We start from the raw sequence: 23113 nt of genomic DNA, 5'->3' as shown, positions 1-23113 counted from the left end.
AGCAGAGCCTTGTACAAGCGAACCATCTTGTTATCTCAGTCACTCCCACTTTCTTCTCTGAATTGCTGGAATGGTACCAACATGGCAATCTGTATTCTTACATAAGAGACTCATGGCTTTTTCTTTTTCATTCCGAACCAAATGAGCTTATATGTATATCTGATTGACTATGTCTCATTGACAAACAACATGGTTAGACCAATATCTATGATAAATTATTGTAAATAGCAGATATAATTTGTCTATCATTGCCATCTATCTCATTACTATTTCAGGGGAGTTATGCCAGCCACACTATATGTAACTGTCCATTTGTTGACAAATTCCCACCATTTTTGCTAGAATTTTTTGTTGGCTGACATTCTTTCTGACACAAATTTCTATTTATCAAGAATTGTCATCCCTAAGTCAAGTTCCATATTTTTTTTCTTTTCTGAATTTAGAGGACTTTACAGTGGAATACAAGCCTTAATGTGAGAGGTAACCATCCTTGGTGGTGACCGTCTTGACATCTAGGCAGGTGGCTTCCCCTTGTTCACAGATTCTGTGGTCTCCTTTTACACTACTCATTTTTACAGTTTTCTGAATATATCATTTCCACCCAATTAGGTCACTTTGTTAGGCTGCCTGTTTCTACTTAAATGCTTTTCTGACAATGCCCAGATTCTTATTGGAAACTTTGATCTCAAGTTACTGGAAACTCTCATTAGTGGTATGGTGTGGAGCTAGTACTCACTAGAACACTTAGGATTGTAGTTCAAAGGCAATGTGGTAAGTAGCTGGATCAAGAATTGTGAGGTCTAAAAGTGCAATGTTTCTTCCCTATTGCACTTCCTCCGTCTTCTGCCAGAAGTACAATTCACTGGGTCTGTATTGTTAAAAGTTTCCTATGTCTTTTAGCTTTGCTTACTCCAAGGTTCCCACTTTAAGAACCCTTCCTTCCTCAGTGGCACCACCTGGTTTTTCTACTCATAATGTTTGTACCAACAATAGGCTCTGCTGTTCTCATAACAGAGAGTGTCACTGATTTGCCAGTCCAACATATCTCACTCGCCACTGCATGTCTTTTTCTGCTTCATACTGATCAATGTTCTTGCCCTGGGATCTGGGTTATACTTGGAGCCCAGTATGTGGAAGTCCAGGAAAGCACAGGTATTTATCCTCAAGTCATTATAACATGACCTTACCATGCAGCTTCAGATCTTGCTGGCCTGTGTATCAATGGAATTTCATTTCATCCTCCAGAAATTATATTGTTCATGGAGGAAAGTTTAATATCAGATTCTTCAATTCTTCCTGCACACCTCCATTAAATTACTTCCCCCTCATCTCTTCCCTGAAAACTTGAAACTGTTAGGTCTACCACATGTATGCTTTGACCTATGTGAAGTGTAATTCCTGCAGGTGTGTATGGCTTACCCTCTGCAGCAACATGGTGGTGCATTCCCGTAGCTCTTCCTTCGATTACCTGACAGTCTCCAGCTGCAACACTTTTGGAATCTGCCACAGCATTTAACCAAGGTGACACTTTTCTCCACTCAATAGCAAGCATGAAAGCTGTACAAAACAACATTTTCCCAAGTGGTACTTCTCCCAAGAGGAGATCTCCATGAGGAATTTTTGTGCCAAGCTCCCTCTTGGGCGGGCTGAGATTTCCTCAGAGTTGCTTTGCAGTCTGAGTCTCTTCATTCTGAATCTCCTGTCCTTCCTCCCACAGTCCACCCACAGTCAAAGATGTCAGCGTGTGCATTGTTGTCTGAAGCATTGCATACCTGCTGTGACTTCTTCTGCCTTTTAGGTGTGTGTGTGTGTGTGTGTGTGTGTGTGTGTGTGCATGTGCACCATTAAAACTTTATTGTTTGGACCACCGAAGTTTGAAATTTTATATGCTTTTCATGTGTGACAAACGATACTATTTAGTTTGTGCTAATTCACAGTAAGAGGGGTGATAGTGAAGAAGAGAGATACTTTTTATTAGGTCGAGGGGAGTGAGGGGAGGGGAAGGAGTATGGGGGAAGGAATGATAGTAGAGTGAAACAGACATTATTACCTCATGTACATATATAACTGCATGACTGATGTGATCCTACCATATGTATAATCAGAAAAATGAGAGATTACACTCCATTTATGTATGATCCATCAGAATGTATAAATTCATTCTGTCATGTACAACAAATTAGAACAAATACAATTTAAAAATTTTAAAAATCTATTTTAGACTATATTTAGATTTACAAAAATTGTGAAGACAACACAGTTTCATACAATGTAAACCACTTTCCTCATTACTAACATCTTAAACATTTTTCAAAATTAATGAACCAAAATTAGTACATTATCATTGAACAAAATTTGTGCTTTATTCGGGTTTTCCTAGTTTTAATAAAATACCCTTTTCTGTTCCAGAAGAAAGTCACTAGTATGTACTTGAGCTTTCCATAGTACTCCCTTTTCTATGTACTTTAAAGACTATATTGCACTTTAAATATTTGCCTAGTCCTTCCCCAAAGAGATCTATGACATTTATTAGAGTTAATATATACTTTAAAGAGGAATATCCACATAGACTGAGGGCTACTGAACATAGGATCTGAGTTGGTGTTGATATGTAGAGAACCAAAGTATCATCATGGGCCTAGTAAGAGGCTTATATGTGGCCAGACAAAGGTTACGGCCAAAATCCGTCTTATAGAGGATTTTGTGTGCACACCCACCACATAGGTCATTACTCTGGACCCTGAATGTTACAATTGGAATTGAGGTATTTTGTAAGGAGAGAACTTCCATATTGGGTTCTGGGCTATAGAGAAAGAATAAGTGGAAGTCTCTAAAAACATGAAGCAAAAATGGGAAATTAAAACCTATATTTTACCATGGGGCTATAATAGAGATTAATTTTCCTTGAAAGACCTAAAATGGAGGTGTGATAGTCCCATTCCTAAATATTTTCCAGGGACCAGTCTGGTCCCTGCAGAAACCAGAAGAATGTTGGAGAATACCTATGGATTACCACAAGGCAAACAAAATAAAATAACCAATCATGGATGTCATGCTGGATGTAGTATCATTGCCTAGTTTGATTAATAAGGCCTCAACTACATAGTATATAGCTATTAATTTGTCAATGTGTTTCTTTTTTAAGTCCAGTTTAAGAAGATCATAAATAGTTTGCATTCAAGTGGAAGGGATAAAATTTTGCCCTACAACTATGTTTAGAATATATTTAGAAGAGATCTGAAATGTCTGGACGTCCTGTATCAACTTCACATTGATCTATTATATTAACAATATAAGTGCTGATCTGGCAATAGGAGCAGGATAGCACTAATATGTTGGGAGTCTTGGTAAGATGTGTATACTGCAGAAGGACCTGCTACTTAATAAGAATCTTAGCAATTCAGGAGTAAGGAAAATGCCCAAGACAGTCTTGTCAAAAATAAATGAAAAAATTAGCTGCATCTGTGTACCCTAAAACATAGAAAGCAGCATAGCACCAGATAGATACCAAGTGCCCATGGGTTCAGAACTGCTCCATCATTGCTATATTTTCATACCTCCTCAATCATGATGTTGGACAGGGTCTGACTATCTGTAAATGTACATGGTATATTTAAAATCAAACTTAAACAGAACTTGAGCGCATGAGCAAATGAGCAGATAATCTAACTGCCACATCACCAAACACAGTCATACCAGTTTTCTGTTCTCAGTTGACACCTAATGACCATAATGGAAGAGGAGTTTCAGTACCATTGGATACAGGGAAGAAGTCAAACCTTGTTTTATCATATGGTTGGCTTGACATGTAGGTGCAAGCTGAAATGGGCAAAAACCTTCATGAGAGTCATACTTGGGGATGGCCTGGAAAAGAGGAAAGGGCAAATCTTCAAGGTGAAATTTTTAGGAGCACACCTGGTCATGTACTTTGTATAGAAGCAAAAGTAATCTCAGGTGGGGATAAACATGAGCACACAGACAGTGGCAAATGCCTGGCCAGACATGTAGAGGTTTATAAAGAAAAGATTTGGAGGATCAGAATTAAGAGGGTCTGATGACAATGGCATATGGGTGGAGACATGAGAGTGGGAATGTGTTTTTATAGGTTAGTGTTATAAATTAGATATGGGTTATTCCCGTCAAAGACTTGTATTAATGCAGAAATGTGAAAATTGGATTGTGAAAGCTATAAGCTAATCAGTCCGTTCTAGTTCAAATGGACTGGGTGGCAACAGTAGGCAAGGGTGGCATGGCAGAAGGGAGGTGGTCATTGGGGGGCTTGACCTGGAAAGGTACATCTTCCCTGTTCTTCCCATCCCCTCCCCCATTCCTGACCCCTCCACAAGTTGAGCAGTTTTTCTCCACTGGGTCCTTTCTCGTGATATGCGGCCTCACCTTGGGCTCAGAGCAATGGAGTTATGAACTGAGAGTTATGAAAACTGTGAGCCCCGAATAAACTTTCTTCCACTAAGTTGTTGTCTTCAGGTATGTGGTCATAGCAATGAAAGCTAATGAAAACAGAAATTTGTACTCGGGACTGGGCTGTTGTGACTAACCTGATCATGTGATTCAGAAGCTTTGGAAATTATTTCAAGAGAAATTGGAAAAACTTAAAAATTCAGGATGGAAATGCCTTGAAATGTTGTAGGTAGAATTTAATGGGTGATATTTGTGGGAGCTCAGAAGATACATTGCTGATAGGAATGTGGACTGTGCTCATGAAGTTTTGGAGAGAATTGAGGACTTTTTTGAGAATTGGACTAGAGGCCATTCATGTTGTATTCGGGCAAAGCACTTTGTTACAATTTGCCCATGTCTTGAGACTTTGTGTGAGGCTGAATTTAAAAGTGATGAACTAATTAAAATGGTAGAGGAAATTTCAAGGCATTGCATCCTTCAACCAGTGGCATGGATATTGTTGGCAGTTTTTAGACAGATTTACTGTGAAAACTGGAGCAAAAAATAGCGCTAAAGGATTTAATAATTTTGTAGTTTGGTCAAAAAATTACTTATAATGTTAGGTCTAGGAAATTGTGCTCATAAAGACATTAGAAATCCTTAAAGAGATGCTAAGTACTTTAAAAAGATATAATAGGAAATACCTTGAGGGTATCTAGGCATTTGCAAGCACATACTTACTATAGCTCAAGGATGTAAAAGTAAAAATCTACTTGAGAAGAGGTCCTGGCAGCACCTGCTCACAGGGGCGGGTGTAGGGGAGGTTGCCTAGGAAGTTCTTTCCACTGAGCCATGCAGGCACTCAGAAGTTACTGCAGTCATGATTCCAGAGGGCCAGGTGTTGCACATGCTTGTAGCAGACCTTGGTAGCATAACATAGTGCCAGTCCTGCAGGAGTGCAGGATTCTGGAGTTCAGTGGTCATGGAATTTTCCACTGAGATTTGAAAGTAAGCCTTGGGAGGTCAGGCAAAGTGTACTAGTATAGGAGTCCCCACAGGCTGCCCCTGAGAGGGTGATGCATGAAACTTTAAGGAGAATCCAAGGCTGGAATGGAGACCCCAGAAATTAAGAGGCAGCAGTAACATGAACTGTCTGCAAGGAAAAGCTGCTGGTTGTGGAGGAATAGTAGAATAAAAGAGAGCCCATCCATGCTGAACCAGTAGGGGCAATGTGTCAGGGCTGCTCAAAACTCTTTGGAAATAAAATTCCATCACCATATGTCCTGGATGCTGTACACATTTTACAGCTGGAAACTACGGGACTAGTTTGCCTGGTTGGGATTTGAACCTACTTTGTCCCCATCCTTCTTTCTCTGACCCTATTCATCTTCTCTGTGCCACTGTATATTGGACATATGTGACTTGTTTTTGATTTTTAAAGGGGTCATGTTCAAGAGGTGGCCTTGGGTCTCAGATGAGACCTTGGACTTGGGCCCAATGCTAAAACTGTTTAAGACTACGGGACTCCTGGAGATTAACTAAATGCATTTTACATTGTGATACAGACATGAGCTTTTGGGGAACAGGAGCAGAATGATATGGTTTGGGTATGAGGTATCCCCCAAAGTTCTGTATTAACACAGGAGTATGAAATAATTGGATGTGAGAGCTGTAAATGAATCGGCCCATCCTCATTTGAATGGTAACTGTGGGCAGATGGGACATGGCTGAAGGAGGTGGGTTACTAGGGTGTGCTCTGGAAAGATGCATCTTCCCTGCAGCCCCTTTTCCCTGCTCTGCTTCCTAAATGCACCATGAGCTGAAGCAGCTTTTCCTCCACTGGGCCCTTTACCTGTAATGTGCTACCTCACCTTGGTGCCAGAGCAATGGGGTTGATCTCTAAAACCATGAGTGCTAAATAAACTTTTCCAACTCTAGGTTGTTCTTATATTTTGGTCACAGAAATGAAAAGCTAATTAAAACCGTGCCCAATTGAAACACTGAACAATCAAGTAATCAAAATGACACAATTAATTGACACTAGCCAGTCTTTGTCCTTTGGTCACTCAGAGTTATTGTGATGGGCATATGGAATGCAATGAATATTAATTATAGGCCATTGCATGGATTCTCACTTATCAAGGCTGCACTAGGTACCTGTGCATGTGTAGCCTGTCAACAATGGAGATGAATGCTGAGTTCCCAAAATAGCACTTTTCTTTGAGGACACGAATTGGCATTTGTGGGCAAATGTAGTACATTGGATCTTTTCATCTGGGAAAATTCAATGATTCCTTTTTATTGGAATAGATACATATTCCGGGTATGGGTTTGACTTTTCTGCTCTCAGACTCGATGTCTGATCCAGAGACACAGAACATCACACGCCAGCATCCAATCAGACATTTCACTTCACAGTGAAGGAGTTTCAGGAGGAGAGCCTAACTATGGAATCCACAGGTTTTATTACACATAATACCATGTAGAAACTTCTGCCTGCTAAAGCCTTGGGGCAGTTTCTTGAGGGTCAGTTAAAATTGCAGACTAAAGGCAATATTCCGGCAGAATATGTCTTCCATAGAAAGATATATGAGAGTAGCAATCAAGGGCTGGAAGCAAGAGTGACAGATTACCATGATTTCCACTTACCACCTGGGTACCCTTGTACTCTGTAGGCTTTGTAGTTCTGTTCCCCAAACTGGCATAGTCATGCCAGAGACATAGAGATATAGTAAGAGTTTCTTTAAACTATAAGGTAAAGCTGGATATTAAACATATATATATATGTGTGTGTGTGTGTGTGTGTGTGTGTATATATATATATATACATATAGATATATATAATATATCTTTCTGCACTGGTTAGTGCTAATCGGGGGTAAACAAGTTACCAATGCTGCACTGTTCCAACTTGTGTGAGACAGATTAGTGATATGGTCTCCTCTATTGAGTCTATTGATGAGATCTATCAAGTCTGCTTAATAAAGATTTATAACATTAGTACTTCCTAGATTAAAATTTTTAGACCTTCTATCTAATACCTCCCAGAATCCCCAGTCAGTGTCATTTTTGATTTGTTAGTGGGCTTGTGCCTTTTGTAAATTCCCTTTTTCAGGACAAATTTGAATTTCTGCCATGAAAGGAAAGGAAAGGTACCATCTATCAAATGCCCTCGCCCCCACAACTCCACCACAGCCTGCCACTGCAAATCAACTTGGCTTCCCAACAACATTATCTTGAATGATATAGAAGAGGTTCATGGTTGTGCTCAATGGATGCAGGTTCTATTCCCTCTAGAGTCCCCAATCACTGTCTAACAAGTTTCTCCCCAATTTATTTGGCTTATTCCATATGAACATTCTGTACTTATGCTGCTCTTCCCTGGCCTCCTATTGTGTAGTTTCCATAATAAACTCAGCAGTATTGATAACTATTGTGGAAAATTGAGGTCCCACAGTAAACCTAATAATCTGCACTTTTATATGGTTTTAAGAAATAACATGAATTTTTTTTCATATTGGATTATTGAAACTATGTAAGACTGAAAACAGAATTGGATCACTAATATTTTGTCAATATTTTTTTGGTATACTTGTTTAAGACCATAGCTAAAGCAAAGGCCAGCAACAAACCAACAAGGTAACACCATATCACCTCTGTACTCTTTATTATGTCACCCCCACAAATATTATCCATATTTACTATGGAGTCCTTGTGACATTTCCATTTGCTGCCACTCTGCACTATTGACATATTGACAATGTAGCTAGATTGATGAATAGAAAAGGCACTAATACTCCAGAACATCAGATAGGCTTTACTTATGCAAAGGACACATAAGAACTTTAGGAAATAGACAAATCAGCAACATTATCCAAGGCCACAAGAGTACAAACAGGAGTACTAATTGGTAGTACTAAACCTCACCAGCAGATGTGTGGTTGTAGATGTGAAAGTATACCTGAAAGAATGATTAGAAGCATATCTGTCTTTCTCTAAGACTAGTCATATGCTAGAGCATTCTTGCACATAATTTAGTTAGTCTCTTGTGAGTGATGACATCACTTGGTCCAGGAGGACCTCAATAGTCTCAGAGTTCTACAACGCACACTAGAATAGCTAGTACTTTAAGGCATGAACCAAATTCTCATCCATCATTCCATACTATCTGGGCCAGAATAATCTGGTCAATGTACATTCCTAAACTTAATACCATGGAAGGGTAATTTCCCCAAACTCTGGGATTCATATTAATAATCTCTTAGGCTCAATGAAGGGACTAATGTGTAACTTTTGTAATAAAAATGAAAATTAAAAGGTTCTAAGCACATGGGGCATGTGGGTTCAGAAAGATCTCTGTATGATGCCTAGAACACAAACTTGGGAAACAAATCCTGAGAGGATACTCTGTTCCTTTAACCATGTGGTGATATGAAGGATATCCATAACTTAGAGTTTCAGTGCCATTATTTTTCATGTTACTTCAGAATGATAAATAATTTAATGAAAATAGTTATATATTAAGAATGGTCTGTCACTTGAGCCAGTTATATAAATCCAACTGAAAATAACTAAGGAAAAAGGAAAATTTACTGGATGATTAATCGATTAGTGTATTCTGAAAAACAAAATAGTTCATGTGAAAGGTTACAAAACTGTCTCAGGACAACCACCTTTCATTGCTTTTCTCTCTATTTGTATTTCATTCTTTTTTCCCATGTTTATGCTAAATAGCCTCAAAATCTTACATATTAAAACTTTAGCCACCATTGAAGACCTGCCTTGAATGTCTGCCTGTATCCCTAAACTAAGGATAATAACTGAGCTCAACTGTGGTCAGTGAACCATCCCAGAACTAGGAAAGGCAATCACAACAACAGGATGATTGTATGTATGGAAACCACATGTGAATGGAATGGTGAAGGAAAGGGAATCTGAAACAGGTCAGAACAATTTTCTAAAGTATAAGGAAATGTAACAGTATAACCAAAGTATATGTAATTTACACATCTTCAGGATGGAAATAAGACTACAGCAGAATTGTTCAACTCAGCACTACTGACATTTTGGACTGGGCAATTCTTTATTGCGGGGGAATGTCCTGTGTATTTCAGGATGTTCAGCAGCACTCCTGGTTTGTTCCCAGTAGATACCTGTAACACCTCCCTGGTCAAGATAATATAAACCTTTCCTGTTATTGACAAAAGTTGGGGATAATGGGGTTGTTGCCACTTAAGGACTATTGGCTTATAGCTAAGGGTTATAAACTCTACAAAGTTATTTGAAGAATAAGTAGAAGATTAGATATAGAAGATTTGAATTTAGGTAGATAGATATATAACATATTGGGCATATGTGGGAATTAAACATGGTGTCATACAAATTTATACTTAAAGTGCATCAAAATGTTTAGAAATTAATTTGTTATTAGTCCTTGGTTAAATAATTTCGTGAATACAAGATTTCTCATTTTTAAAATGGAGGCAATAACAGCTCTGCAGAATAAGTCCAAATAGTAAATAGTCATGTGAAAGCATTTTGGAAGCTATGAAGCTGAATACAAATAATTAATAGTAATAATAATGAAAATAATAATAAATACAAACATGATAGACAACCAGCCCCATTTCTTTACCCAAGAATCTAAGAGTTTTTCTCAGGATGCTGTACATCAAAAGAGGTGACTTCACAGAAACAAAATTATTCTAAAATTCAGAGCTTTTGAAAAACAAACAATTAATGTAAATGTGACACACAAAAACTCCAGACTCTCAAATTCAGGAGCATAGTTCAGGCATTTTTGTATAATTCTTATCTGTCCTATTTTAGAATAGGCTTTTAATATAATACTGATATAACTAAATAATAATAGAAAGTTTATACTACTTGATGGATTAACCTATGCTTAGGATATTTTATTCATTTATTAGCATTTCCAGTGATAAGAAGTTAACTTATTTTAGTTCATAAATTTATGAACTTTTATTAAACATACTGAATGGATATATTAATAGCTTAAAATGTATTTAGCTTATCCTATAAATTTGGAAGCAGTCATATCACTCAATCACAACTAATTAAAGTTTTGGCAATTTTTAGCCTTTGGTGACAAAAATTACAACAAGTCTTCAATAAAATATTGAACATGAAGTGGAAATAATAAATTTATCTCCCAACAGGTTGTATAGGTACTACTTAAATCATTCCAAAGAGATACATCACAAAGGTAAGTATTTTGTGCCTTGATACCACATGGAGAATACCACCAATAACAACTATGATAGTAATAATTAAAACAAACAAGCCAATATTTATTAAATGTCTTTTCTGAACTTGAAAGGGTCTGGAAACCTTATTAAATCTTGTCTAATACTTGAGAAATTTATCACCTCATGTAAAACAATATTTAAAACACAGAGATGGAGACATATTCAGAAAACATAAATTACCTCCTTTATCAGGACACCATTGTAAAATCTTAAGATTAATTAGGCTGGTCAAATCTCCTTTTAGTTCCTATTATCACATCTTTACCTAAGAGCTTGTCTTAATATTTCCTATATAATACATTAATAGTAATAATAGTACTTGCTTTTTTGTTGTTTTTCAAATTTAAATTTGTTGAATGAGTATAGGAAAGAGAAGATAAAAATATTGCCATAGTGGATTGTATATTTTCTTGTTAAATCTCAGTGTTTTTAAAGATTTTTTTTCTTTTTTTTTTTTTTTTTCTTTTTAAAATGCTATAGTTTTGGTTCATGTTAAGGATCAGTCGTCTTCATCCTGCTCGTCCTCTTCCTTTTCTTCTTCCTCTTCCTCTTCCTCTTCTATTTTCTTTTCATCTTCTCCCTTTTCTTTTCTTATTTCTATTTTAGACAATTCAGGAGTAAATGCCATCTGTTGTTCCAACAAAATATTTGGAAAATAAGGTTGTACTATCAAAACAATTATGACACACATAATAAAAAACAGCAGTCTCAGTAATAAAACAAATATGCAGAGTGGATCACATACAATCGGCCGGGGCACTTCCCAACGTGGATACCAGTAGTGGTAATCTGTAAATAGAGACACAGTTGAAAACCAGATTTCACATAAAATAGTTAAATTGTTCAAGAAATAAAGGACAATAATACATACATATAGCTTGGTCACGATCTGCATTACCTAGAAAGAAAAATAAAGTTTATAAAGAGTTACATAAAATTTCTTCTTTCTCTACAACGTAAGAATTTCTTCAACAATAAACCTCCATTCTCTTAGTTTTCAGGCACCATGCCATCATTTTTTATATTCTCTGTACAACCAGTAGCCAATGATAAAGTACAAATATTCTCATTTACTAAAAGTCAGCGTGTTCTGGTAGAGAGTATAGACATACTGGATAGAGAGATATGGATTCTAGTACTAAATCTCACTCTAAATCATTTTTTCACTTTATGTACATTCCTTTATTCCTGACCAACAATGTAGGATTCTATAACATCTCATAAACATCTCTTATTTTGTCTCTTTCTACCCTCAGATTATTCCAAATTAATCTTATGAATTTACTCATTTTTATCACCTGGTTCTTATTTTCAGACACTTTCAGTTGTTCTTCAATTCTGAGAAGGCAAAGTTAACACCACTATATATCCTGGTATTTTTTTTTAAAGTTATATATCTCACTAAGATCATAATGTTATCAGGAAATAAATTCCTTTTTGTCTGCTCACCTGAGCAGAAAGGATCAGACAATCATTCCTGAATTCCACTAGGAAAAAATGGAAGGATAAATGAGTTCATATATATAAAAAACCCAATGTCAAGTGCTCATGGTGGTGCATGTCTGTAATACAGTGACTTGGGGGGCTGAGGCAAGAGGATTGCAGGTTTGAGGTCAGCCTCAGCAAGTTAGCAAGAACCTATCAAAAAACAAAAGTTCAAAGTCAATAATATCAACCAGGGCTTCATCTCTACATTAATACCTGTTGTATGCTGACTTTTAATTCAATAAAATAAGTACCAAGGAGTGGCATAGTTAGTTGGGTTATGTGGTGGTTCTATTCCTAGTTTTTCAGGAATTACCATACTAATTTACATCATGGTTATGCTAATTTATAACCCACCAGCAGTATCTACTATGTTCCTTTCCCCACCACCACATTCTAACCAGCATTTATTATTAGTAGTATTCTTGATTATTGCCATTCTAACTGGAGTAAGATGAAATCTCAGTGTAGTTTCCCCAATTGCTAAAGATGTTGAACACTTTTAAACATATTTGCTGACCATTTGCATTTCTGCACTTGAGAAATATCTGTTTAGCTCATTGGTTTATTGATTAATTGGGTTATTATTTTGGCATTAAGATTTGGATTTTTATATATATTCTAGCTATTAATACTCTGTTGGAAGAGTGGTCAGAAAATACAGTAATTCTATAGGTTCTCTCTTCAAACTCTTGTTTCCTTGGTTTTGAAGGTTTTTAATTTGATGCAATCCCATTTTTTAAATTGTTGCATTTTCACAGAGGAACTTAAAAACAATTCCCAAAACTCCAAAACAGAGGACATTCAATAAAAGAATAACCAACCAAATGAGAATAAAAACAGGATTAAATATAGCAAAAAAACAAAATAACAGGAAATCACAAAAACATATCCACACTAATGTTGAATGTTAATGGCCTCTACGCCCCAACTAGAAGACTCATTTTATAGGCAAATACATCCACAGGCTGAAAGTAAAAGGATACAAAAAATATTCAATTTATACAGACCCCCCAAAACAAGCAAGAATAGCTACTCTCTTATCTGACAAAGCAGATTTCAAGCAAAAATTAATCAGAAGAGACAAAGAAGGACACTACAGCTTGGTAAGGGGAACATCCAACAAGTAGATGTAGTAATAGTAAACATTTATTCTCCAAATGTCATTACACCAAATTACATAAAAAATAAAATACTCCATGACATTAAATTCCAGATAGACCCCAACATGATAATACTAGGTGATTTCAAATCACCCTTATCACCAATAGACAGGTAATCAAAACAAAAAAAAAATTAATCTAAATAAAACACTGCAAATCAAATGGAACTAACAGACACATATAAAAAATTTCATCCCCAAACAGCTGAATTTATCTTCTTCTCAGCAGCACATAGAATTTTTACAAAATAGATCATATCTTATGTTGCTAGATAAATCTTAGAGAATTATATTATACATATGATTATATTATATATATGATATATTATATATATATCATATATATAATATAATATATAATCATATAATATATAATCATATATATAATATAATCATATGTATAATATAATTCTCTCTATATAATTATAATACATATAATATAATATATATAATATAATATATATAATATATAATCATATATATAATATATATATCCATGTATATTTTCAGACTGTAATGGAATAAAGATAGAAATCAACAGCAAGAAAACTAATACCAGTATTTCTCAAATTATTTCATGATATAGAAAGGGAAGAAAAACTCTCAAATACATTCCATGAAACCAATATAACCATGACACCAAAACCAGGCAAAGATGCATAAGGAAAGAAAGTTACAGACCAATACGCCTGACGAAAATAGATGCAAAAATCCTTAATAAGCTATTAGCAAACAACATTCAAAAGCACATCAAGAAGATAATATATCATGATCAGGTAGGTTTTTATTCCAGGGATGCAAGGTTGTTTCAACACAAGCACATCAATAAATGTAATTCACAGCTTAAGCAGAATTAAGGACAAGAATCACATGATCATCTCAATAGATGCAGAAAAGGCCTTTGATAAAATTCAGCACCCATTTATATTAAAATGCTAGAAATGCTAGGGATCAAAGGAACTTAACACAACATTGTAAAGCCTATTTATGACAAACCCAAAGCCAAAATCATACTGAATGAGGAAAAACTGAAAGTATTTCCTCCATAATTAGGAACAAGACAAGGTTGTCCACTCTCACCACTCCTAGTCAACATTGTCCTTGAAATATTAGCCAGAGAAATCAGGCAAGAAAAGGAAATAAAAGGGATACAAGGAGGAAAAGAAGTCAAGCTATCTATTTGTTGATGACATGATTCTATATGTAGAAGACCCAGAAAACTCCACCAGAAGACTTCCAGAGATTATGAATGGGTTAAGGAAAGTAGCAGGCTACAAGATCAACAACCATAAATCAATAGCTTCCCTATACTTCAACAGTGATTTAGCCAAAAAAAGAGGATCTGGTAACTCTGTGTAGTTTTTTTTTTTTTTTTCTGGGTCTTCAACTATTTTCTATTTGTCTTTGTGTCTGTTTTTACGCCAGTATGATGCTGATTTTGTTACCATAGCTCTGTAATATAATTTGAAGTTGGGTATTTTGAAGCCTTTAGCATTCCTCATATTGCTTAGAATTGCTTTGGCTAGTTTGTATCTTGTTCTTACACATGAATTTTAGGGCTATTTTTTTCTAGGGTTTTTGGAAGAATTTTATTGGTATTTTGATGGGAATTGCATTGAATTTAGGTCACTTTTGGTAATATGGCCATTTTAACTATTAATTCCTCCTATCAAAAACCATGGAATGTTTTCCAATTTCTTAAGTCTTCTTCAATTTCTTTCTTCAGTACTCCATAATTTTCATCAATGGAATTGTTTTCCTGATTTCTTTCTCAACAGATTCAATAATGGAGTACAGAAAAGCTATTGACTTTTGTATGTTGATCTTGTATTCTGTTACTTTGCTGAACATATCAGCTCTAGAAATCTTCAGGTAGTGTTTTTGGGTGTTTTAAGCATAGGATCATATCTTCTATAAACAGTATGATTGACTTCTTTCTTTCCCACAAGGATCCTTTTTATTTCCTTTTTTTGTTAATTGCTCCAGTTAAAATTTTAAGTATATTGAACAGGAGTGGAGAGAGTGGACATTTTTGCGTTATTCCTAATTTTAGAGGAAATGTTTTCAGTTTCCCCATTCAGAATGATATTGCAGCACCATGGTGATGCTGGCTTAATAGAATGAATTTGGGATTCTTCTCCTCCTTTCTATTTTATGGAATAATTTGAGGAGCACTGACATTAGTTCTCCTTTAGTGGTCTAGTAAAATCCAACTGAGAATTCCTTGGGTTTTCTTCATTGGTAGGCTTTATTACTGCTTCAATTTCATTGCTTGTTATTGGTCTGTTTAGGTTTTCTATATCATTTTGGTTTAATTTGGTAGATCTTATGTGTCTAGAACTTTGTAGATTTCTCATATGTTTTATAATTTATTTGCATATAAGTTTCCAAAATAGTCCCTAAAAATCCTCTGGATTTGCAGAGATGTCTAGTGTGATATTTCCTGTTTCATCTCTAATTTTATTAATGTCCTTTTAGTTACTTTGGTTATGGGTCTATCGATCTTGCTTACCTTTTCCTAGTATCAACTCTTTCATTCATCCTTTGTAATTTTTTGTTCTTTATTAATTTCATCTATAAATTATTTTCTTCCTTATACTGGTTTTAGAATTGGTTTGTACCTGTTTGTCTAGAACCGTAAAGTACATTATTATGCTGCTTATTCGGGATCTAATTTTTTAATATACCAACAATTCTGTCTACTTTATGGGATCTTTGGATTTTTATACTCATAAATTTTTATCTTAAAACCATCTTCACAGTATCCCAAGATTCTGGCATTGTGTCTATATTCTTGTTTGATTTTGATTCTTGTATTTTAAAAAAATTCTCCTTCATTTCGGCTATGATCCATTCATGATTTAAAACTATATTTTTCAATCTCCATGTTTTTATGATGTTTCCAGTTATTTTCCCACATGTCATAAAGTTTTAAATTTCATTCTATTGTTATCTAAGATATAAGGGATTATACAGATTTTTTTTGTACTTCCGAAGACTTTTTTGTACCTAAAATATGGTCTACTTTGTGGAAGTTTCTGTGAATAGCTGAGAAGAAAGTGGTTGTTGATGAAATATTCTATAAGAGAAGCAGAAACCATAATTCTCCAGAGGTGAATGTAAGCCAAAGACTTGGATGAACATAAACTCCACAATGACTTCTTGGTAAAATGGGATCTATCAACCTTGCTGCCACTTCTCTGTCAACCTCAGCTCTCCTAGTGTTTATAACATAAAACTCCATTTCCTTTGTTAAACAGACTATTGCCTGAATACTCAAGAGTGGCTGGTTTTCTGATGCAACGGAGACTATTAAACTGTAGAGTAAACAGTATAGTAAAACTGATTTCATATTTTGCTTGTATGTTTAAAGGACTATTTCTTTTACACTGAAATCCATCCACAATACATTGTGTCTATACTATTTAATATTTTGTTTCACTTTTTCCTAGTAGTATGAATTTTCAATGCTTAGATTTAAAATTTTAAATCAGCATACTACAGTGATGTAGCCACATCAATATTTAGAGTAGCTTAACTCACAATAGCTAAACTATGGAACAAACTAGGTGCCCCTCCACAGATGAATGGATTAAAAAAATGGTATATATACACAATGGAATATTACTCAGCCTTAAAGAAGAATGAAATTATGTCATTTGCTAGTAAACGGATGGAGCTGGAGAATATCATGCTAAGCAGAGTAAGCCAATCCCCCAAATCTAAAGGTCAAATATTTTTTCTGATATGTGGATGCTAACTTACAATAAAGGGGAAAGGCTAGGGAAGAATAAAGGTACTTTGGATTAGGCAGAGGGGAGTGAAGGGAGGGGATGGAATATGGGGGGAGGAAGAGCAGTAGAATGAATTGGAAATTAATATCCTATGTGCATATATGACCACACAACCAGTGTGAATCTACATCATGTACAACCAGAAAAAGGAGAAGTTATACTCCATTTATGATGTGTCAAAATGCATTCTGTCATGTATAACTAATGAGAGCAAATTTTTTTTTAAAAAGGAAAAAAATGAATTCTACATTGAACAAAAATAAAAATTTCTTCTTCTGGAATGAAGAAAAAATAAAGACATTTTCAAACAAAGGAATGCTGAGGGAATTTAGAGCTAGAAGAATTGCTAAAGTAAATTCTTCATATAGTAGGTAAATGATACCACAAGAAAACTTGGAATATCAGGAATAAAGGAAGAGCCACAAAGACTATATATATATATATATAAATGTAATAGGCTATTTTTCTTCTTGAATTCTTTTATATATATCTAAGAGTTGAAAGCAAAAGTATATCATGGATGGCATTTTCAATGTATATAGATATAATATGCCAAGAAATTATAAGACATGTGGAAAGGTTAGGAAATCTATATGGTGGTTAAGTTTTCTCCATCTGAATCAAAGTGGTCAACTACTGATTCTTAATAGACTGAAAAGTATTTATGCTGATACGCCTAAAGAAGTTACAAAAAAAAAACTTATACAGAGAGATGTAAAAATTGTAATAGGCAAGTTGAATGGAATATGAAAAATGTTCAAGTAACCCAAAGGAAGTCATAAAAGGGGAACAGAAAAAAAGAGTGAAACATGCAGAAAACAACAAAATGGTGGACCTATGTCCAAATATATTAATCACTTTATTAGCCATAGGTAATCTGAACATGCCAATTAAAAACATATCTAACTACATGCTGTTTATAAGAAATTTACTTAAAATTTGATAATATAGGTTTAAAAATAAGAATAAATGGGCAGAAAACCAAAGCAGCTGTATTAATATAGGCAAAATAAACTTTAAAGCAAAGAACATTATCAGGGATTGAGGGAGAACATTGTACATTGACAAAATAGCCAATTCTCCGTGAAAACATGATTCTAATCAAGTGTGCACATAATCAAATTTCAATGTATGAAGAAAAACTGACAGAACTGAAAGGAGAAACAGAAAAATCTATAGTGATAGTTGATGACTTCAGAATCTGTATTTCAAAAATTCATAGAACAACCAGAGAGAAAACAATGAAGGATACAGAAAGACTCAATAACACCAATAACAAACAGAATTGGATTGATACTTATAGAACACTACATTCAATAATAATTAAATCACATTCCATTCTTTTCAAGCACATATGGAACATACAAGATAGCACATAGTAGGGAAAAAAAGAGACTTAACAGGTTTAAAAGAACTGAAATTCATATTCGGTGTGTCCTCTGATCACAACAGAATCAATCTAGAAATAAGTAACAGAAACATTTAAAAATTCCATTTTTAACAGAAGAAGAAAAAGAAAGGAGGAAGAAACATATAGGGACTCTAAAACATGCACAGACTTATTCTGAAAACTATTAATATTCTGAAAATATTAATTAAAAGAACTCAAAGAATAACCCAATAGAGGAAAACCAACCTGTGTCTATAAATTGGAGGACAATATAATCAATATCCATTATCCCCCAATTTATCTAGGTTTAATACAATTGATATCAAAATCTCAGAAAAGCTCTTTGTAGACATAAACTCTCTTTTCTCTTATCCTTGTCTTTCTCCTCCTGTTTCCTCCCTATTCTCTTTTCATTTTTCTTCCCCATCAGGATTCCATCCTTGGTATGCTGTTCTTCTCTGTTATACCCATGCAAATTCTTCCTTTCTAAAACCTCATCTATATGCTAGTAATTCTCAAATATAGTTCTGATCTGTGCCTTAAGTGTATTAGTCTTTTCTACTCAAGCCTTAATGGGTATCCAAAACTAATAATGATCAAAACTGAACGCATCATCTATTTTCTGTAGCTTCTCCTCCATATATTTATTCATATCTCAGTAAATTACACCATTAATTAATCCCAGATCTGGTATTTATCTGACATTCTCTTCTCATTATAGGATCACATCTTCCAAGATTTGCTAATTTTGCTCAATAATTATTAGTCAATTTTTCTCATCATCTTTATGTCCTTTATAAATACTCTAATATAATCTTTTTTTCCCCTGGACTATAACAAATGCCTCCAAATGGATTTGTTCTCCTGTGGTTATGCAACTCCCCCCTACTGCTAAAATCTAAAAAGATTTGAAACAACCTCTAACTTATAAAAAAAGTTTCAATGTAACACAAACAACTTTTATGTTGAATTGTTTGAATGCAAGGTACCAACCTGATTGTAAAAACTCCAGAGTACTTTGTGCATATTTCCCACAGTCAAAGACATTCCTCTATATAACCACAGAACAAAATCAGGAAATTAATAATTACATCACTACCATGTTATCTTCAGATCAATTCATGTTTTGCCAGTCATACCAATATGTTCTTAATACCAAAAGAATCCTGTTTAGAATCATGCATTGCATTTAGTTTTCATGTTTCTTTAGATTTTTTTTCAGTCTGGGAGAGTCTTTTTCTTTGACTTTCACAATCTTCATATTTTTAAAAAAGTAAATAAGCCAGTTAGTTATTTTGTAAACACATCTTCAAATTTTAAAAAATCTGCAATCTAGATTTGTTTGATTTCTCCCTTGTGTTTGAATTAAGTTATGCATCTTCTCTGCAAATACCACAGTTGTGATTCTCTGCTCTTTTTGCATCTTCTCAGGTGGTGCAATTTTCCTGTTATTAATGATTGAGCTACATCTGAAGCCCTTTTTCACTTTTTATTTTGGAGACAGGGTCTCAGTTGCTGAGGCTGGCTTGGAACTGATGATCCTCTTGCCTCAACCTCCAAGTTGTTGGAATTACAGGCATGGACCAACCATGCCCAGCATGACGTTCACTTTGACCACTTGATCAGGGTGATGCCTGGAAGGCTGGTGATGCCTGACCCTGATGTCACTCTTTTCCCCATAGCAATTAAATAAATTTTATGGGAAGTTACTTTGAAACTAGGAAGTTACTTTGAAACACACTATTTCTCATCAAACTTTTAATTTATTCATTTGTTAATTGTATCAGTATGAATTCATAATGTTCTATTTTATCCAATGGGTTATAATTAATTACTATTCTAATTATTTTGATGTTCAAAATGCCCCTGTTCATATCAGTGAAATCCCTTTAAGATGGTTTTTGTGTCCCCATTGTCTTTTGAATACTTCTTTTCATTCAAGCATGATTCATTTTATATCTTCCCTGGCTGAGCCCTGGAATCAGGCTTTTTATAATGAGCTCTGATTCCTTTTCTTGCAGACTACAATTTAGAAACTAAGATCTGGGTGCTAGTTATGATCATTGTTTTGACAGTTCCAATAAAGGGAATATATGTACTATATACATACACACACATTTACATCTATGCTGATAATTACTGAAATCTTTAAGTTCCAGTACCTCCAATTCCAATTTCTGACTACAAGATTTATGCTTCTTTTTTTGCCTTTATATATTTGTACTCTATTCTCAGTAAGAAAACTAGATCCATTTATCCTTCATTGATTTACTTATTTGATTAATCCCCCCTCCCCTGCCCAGGCTGTATACTTCCCATCTCCCATCGCTGCCTTTCCGCTCTTCTCCATGTGGGTGTTCTCCTTACCCATACAAGGCTAGTAGAGTGGCCACACTTAGCAAATAAAAATAAAAGATTCCCACTTAAGTTTGAATTTGAAAAATCAACAAATAATTTTTAGTATAAATATGTTCCATGCAATATTTGGGATTACTTATACTAAAAATAGTTATTTACTAAATATAAATTAAACCAAGTGTCCTGTGTTTAATCTGAAGCCTACGGGGTGGCTCTACACTTAGACATCCTCTTGTGCTGCTTAGACTGCAATGCAGCTCTGGGTTCCTCCAATGTATGGATTCTCTTACTGTGTTAGGGCTGGAACCTCACCCATGCCAGGTCACTTTCCCCACCTTAAAGCCTCTCACCTAGTTTGGACTTCCAACACCTTGTAGGAGGTTGACCTAAGTGTGGATGCCTCTTTATCTATTTAAGTTCTGATACCGCTTGTCAGGCCACCCCTGTGTGTGATTTCTCCCCTAGTTCTACCTGAGTTCCAACAACCAGAACCAGACCATCCTACTCTTGATGCTTTCCTCACCTGTTCAGACTCTTAACACTCAATGTGTTTCCTTCCTCCTCACCTTGAGTGCGCACAGGCACTAAAATCTTGAGCCATCTCTGTGAGGACAACCCTTAATCCTGCTCTGGTTCTATTGTCCCATGCAAGTCTGGCCTCAAGTGTGGATATTCGTGGGGCACTGATTTTCCAAACCGACACCATCCTCACCCTGCTTAGCTTTCTGTCTTCTGTGACCACTGATCTTGTGGGGATCCCTTGTCATCCTACTGAAACTCTAAGATATCAATCTGGATCCTCTCTGAGATGCTTACCTTCCAATCACCCACCTAATCTAGGATTGAGCTTTGCAGAAGAGGAAGATAAGGGGAAGAGGAAGAGTAAGACTTCACATTTCATTCAAGCAAAGCAAAGGCAGAAATATTAGGATGTGTTCATCTCAATAGTGTTACATTAAAACTATCCTCTAGTTTCTCTTTTTTTTTTTGCTTTTTTTTCCCACAAAAGCAAAATATGATCTGAACTTACCTCCTACCACTTTCTTTTAAGCATTGTATAGTTTAACTATAACTATACCTTTGGAATATATGCTCTTATGTTTGAAAAAAAAACAAAAATAAAAGTTTAATCAAGTATATTTTCCACATTTTATTCTCTGAATATTTCTGGAATTCTAGTTTTTTTGGCAGGGTCAATGAGAAAAGTCTATTAAAAATTTATTATTTTACTTTTTTTCTCTTGACAAATATTTTGGAATATTCTTTTGTTTAAAGCAGTCATTGTCAAACTGTGAAGGTTTTTCAAGGTTTAGCTTTAAGTTATCAGTCTTTATTTCTATCATTCTATCATTCTGGTATATTCTTAGGGGAAGAAAGACTCAGCAGAAAAGGCTCTGCAGTTTAGAAAAATCTAATGATACTATTTCAACCCTCCTTTGATAATTAATATGAGAATAGCATTAGAATCAGAAGAATAATATTAACATTACAATAAAAACTAGTGTTCAGTCACTTCACTTTTCTTGTCCTATGCATTATGAATGTTTTTCTTTTCATTTTTAAGTTATTTTCTTTATCTTACTGCATAGATAATCTGTGCATCTGTCACGGTTGCCACAACGAGTACAAAATACTCCTGGTTCATAAGGCCTTCTTGACAGAGCTCCTCTACAAAAAAGCAGAAAATTGTTAAGAACAGACTTAAGTTTTCACATGTTATTTACATAGTATAGTTATCAATTTTAATTAGTCTTAAGAGGTTATTTGATTTAAAGAGAGAGAGAGAGAGAGAGAGAGAGAGAGAGAGAGAGAGAGAGAGAGAGAGAGAGGGAGAATTTTAAGGATTTGGCTTCCACAATTGTAGGGACTGGCAAGTCTAGAATCAGCAGGGCAGGCCAGTGGCTGAAGACAAGTGCTGATGTAGTCTTGAGTCTGAAGGAGGACATCTGGAGGTAATTTTCTTTCTCAGACTTTTATAAGCCAAAAGGACCTCAGACTTTGAACTAAGAATATAAAGGTCATCCACATTATAAAAGATAATCTGATTTACTCAAAGTCTACTGATTTAAATATTAATCACATCTAAAGTATACCATTACAGCAATATCTAGACTAGTTTGGGCAAACACAAGGCATTATATCCTAGTGAAGTTGATACATAAAATCAACCATCACATTAGCTTTCCTCAAAAAACAGTGAATTTCATTTTGTCTGGCAGATGAATTATTGGCAACTAACCTTAATTCTGTTGAGGCC

At 35.0% G+C, this 23113-nt stretch overlaps 1 protein-coding gene across 4 annotated transcripts in view; it reads right to left on the bottom strand.

Annotated features, from left to right (window-relative positions):
* Positions 1 to 10756: 10756 nt before the first annotated feature.
* Positions 10757 to 23113, bottom strand: part of LOC124983141 (GLIPR1-like protein 2) — a 35430-nt gene continuing 23073 nt past the window's right edge. Inside the window, exons 2-6 of one of the 4 annotated variants that reach the window (XM_047550123.1) lie at positions 22439 to 22524; positions 19492 to 19549; positions 11539 to 11565; positions 11413 to 11456; positions 10757 to 11295 (exon numbers count right to left, since the gene is read on the bottom strand). In XM_047550123.1, coding sequence (XP_047406079.1) covers positions 11167 to 11295; positions 11413 to 11456; positions 11539 to 11565; positions 19492 to 19549; positions 22439 to 22524 — 344 coding nt within the window. In that variant the 3' untranslated portion in view covers positions 10757 to 11166. Of the gene's footprint in view, positions 11457 to 11538; positions 11566 to 19491; positions 19550 to 22438; positions 22525 to 23113 lie in introns of all 4 variants that reach the window. The other 3 variants (XM_047550121.1, XM_047550122.1, XM_047550124.1) reach the window with 3 other exon arrangements.

The sequence above is a fragment of the Sciurus carolinensis genome, chromosome 4 (assembly GCF_902686445.1).
Source record: "Sciurus carolinensis chromosome 4, mSciCar1.2, whole genome shotgun sequence".
Lineage (NCBI taxonomy): Eukaryota > Metazoa > Chordata > Mammalia > Rodentia > Sciuridae > Sciurus > Sciurus carolinensis.
The sequence above is the reverse complement of the archived record's forward strand: the minus strand, read 5'-3'. Positions and strand labels throughout refer to the sequence as shown.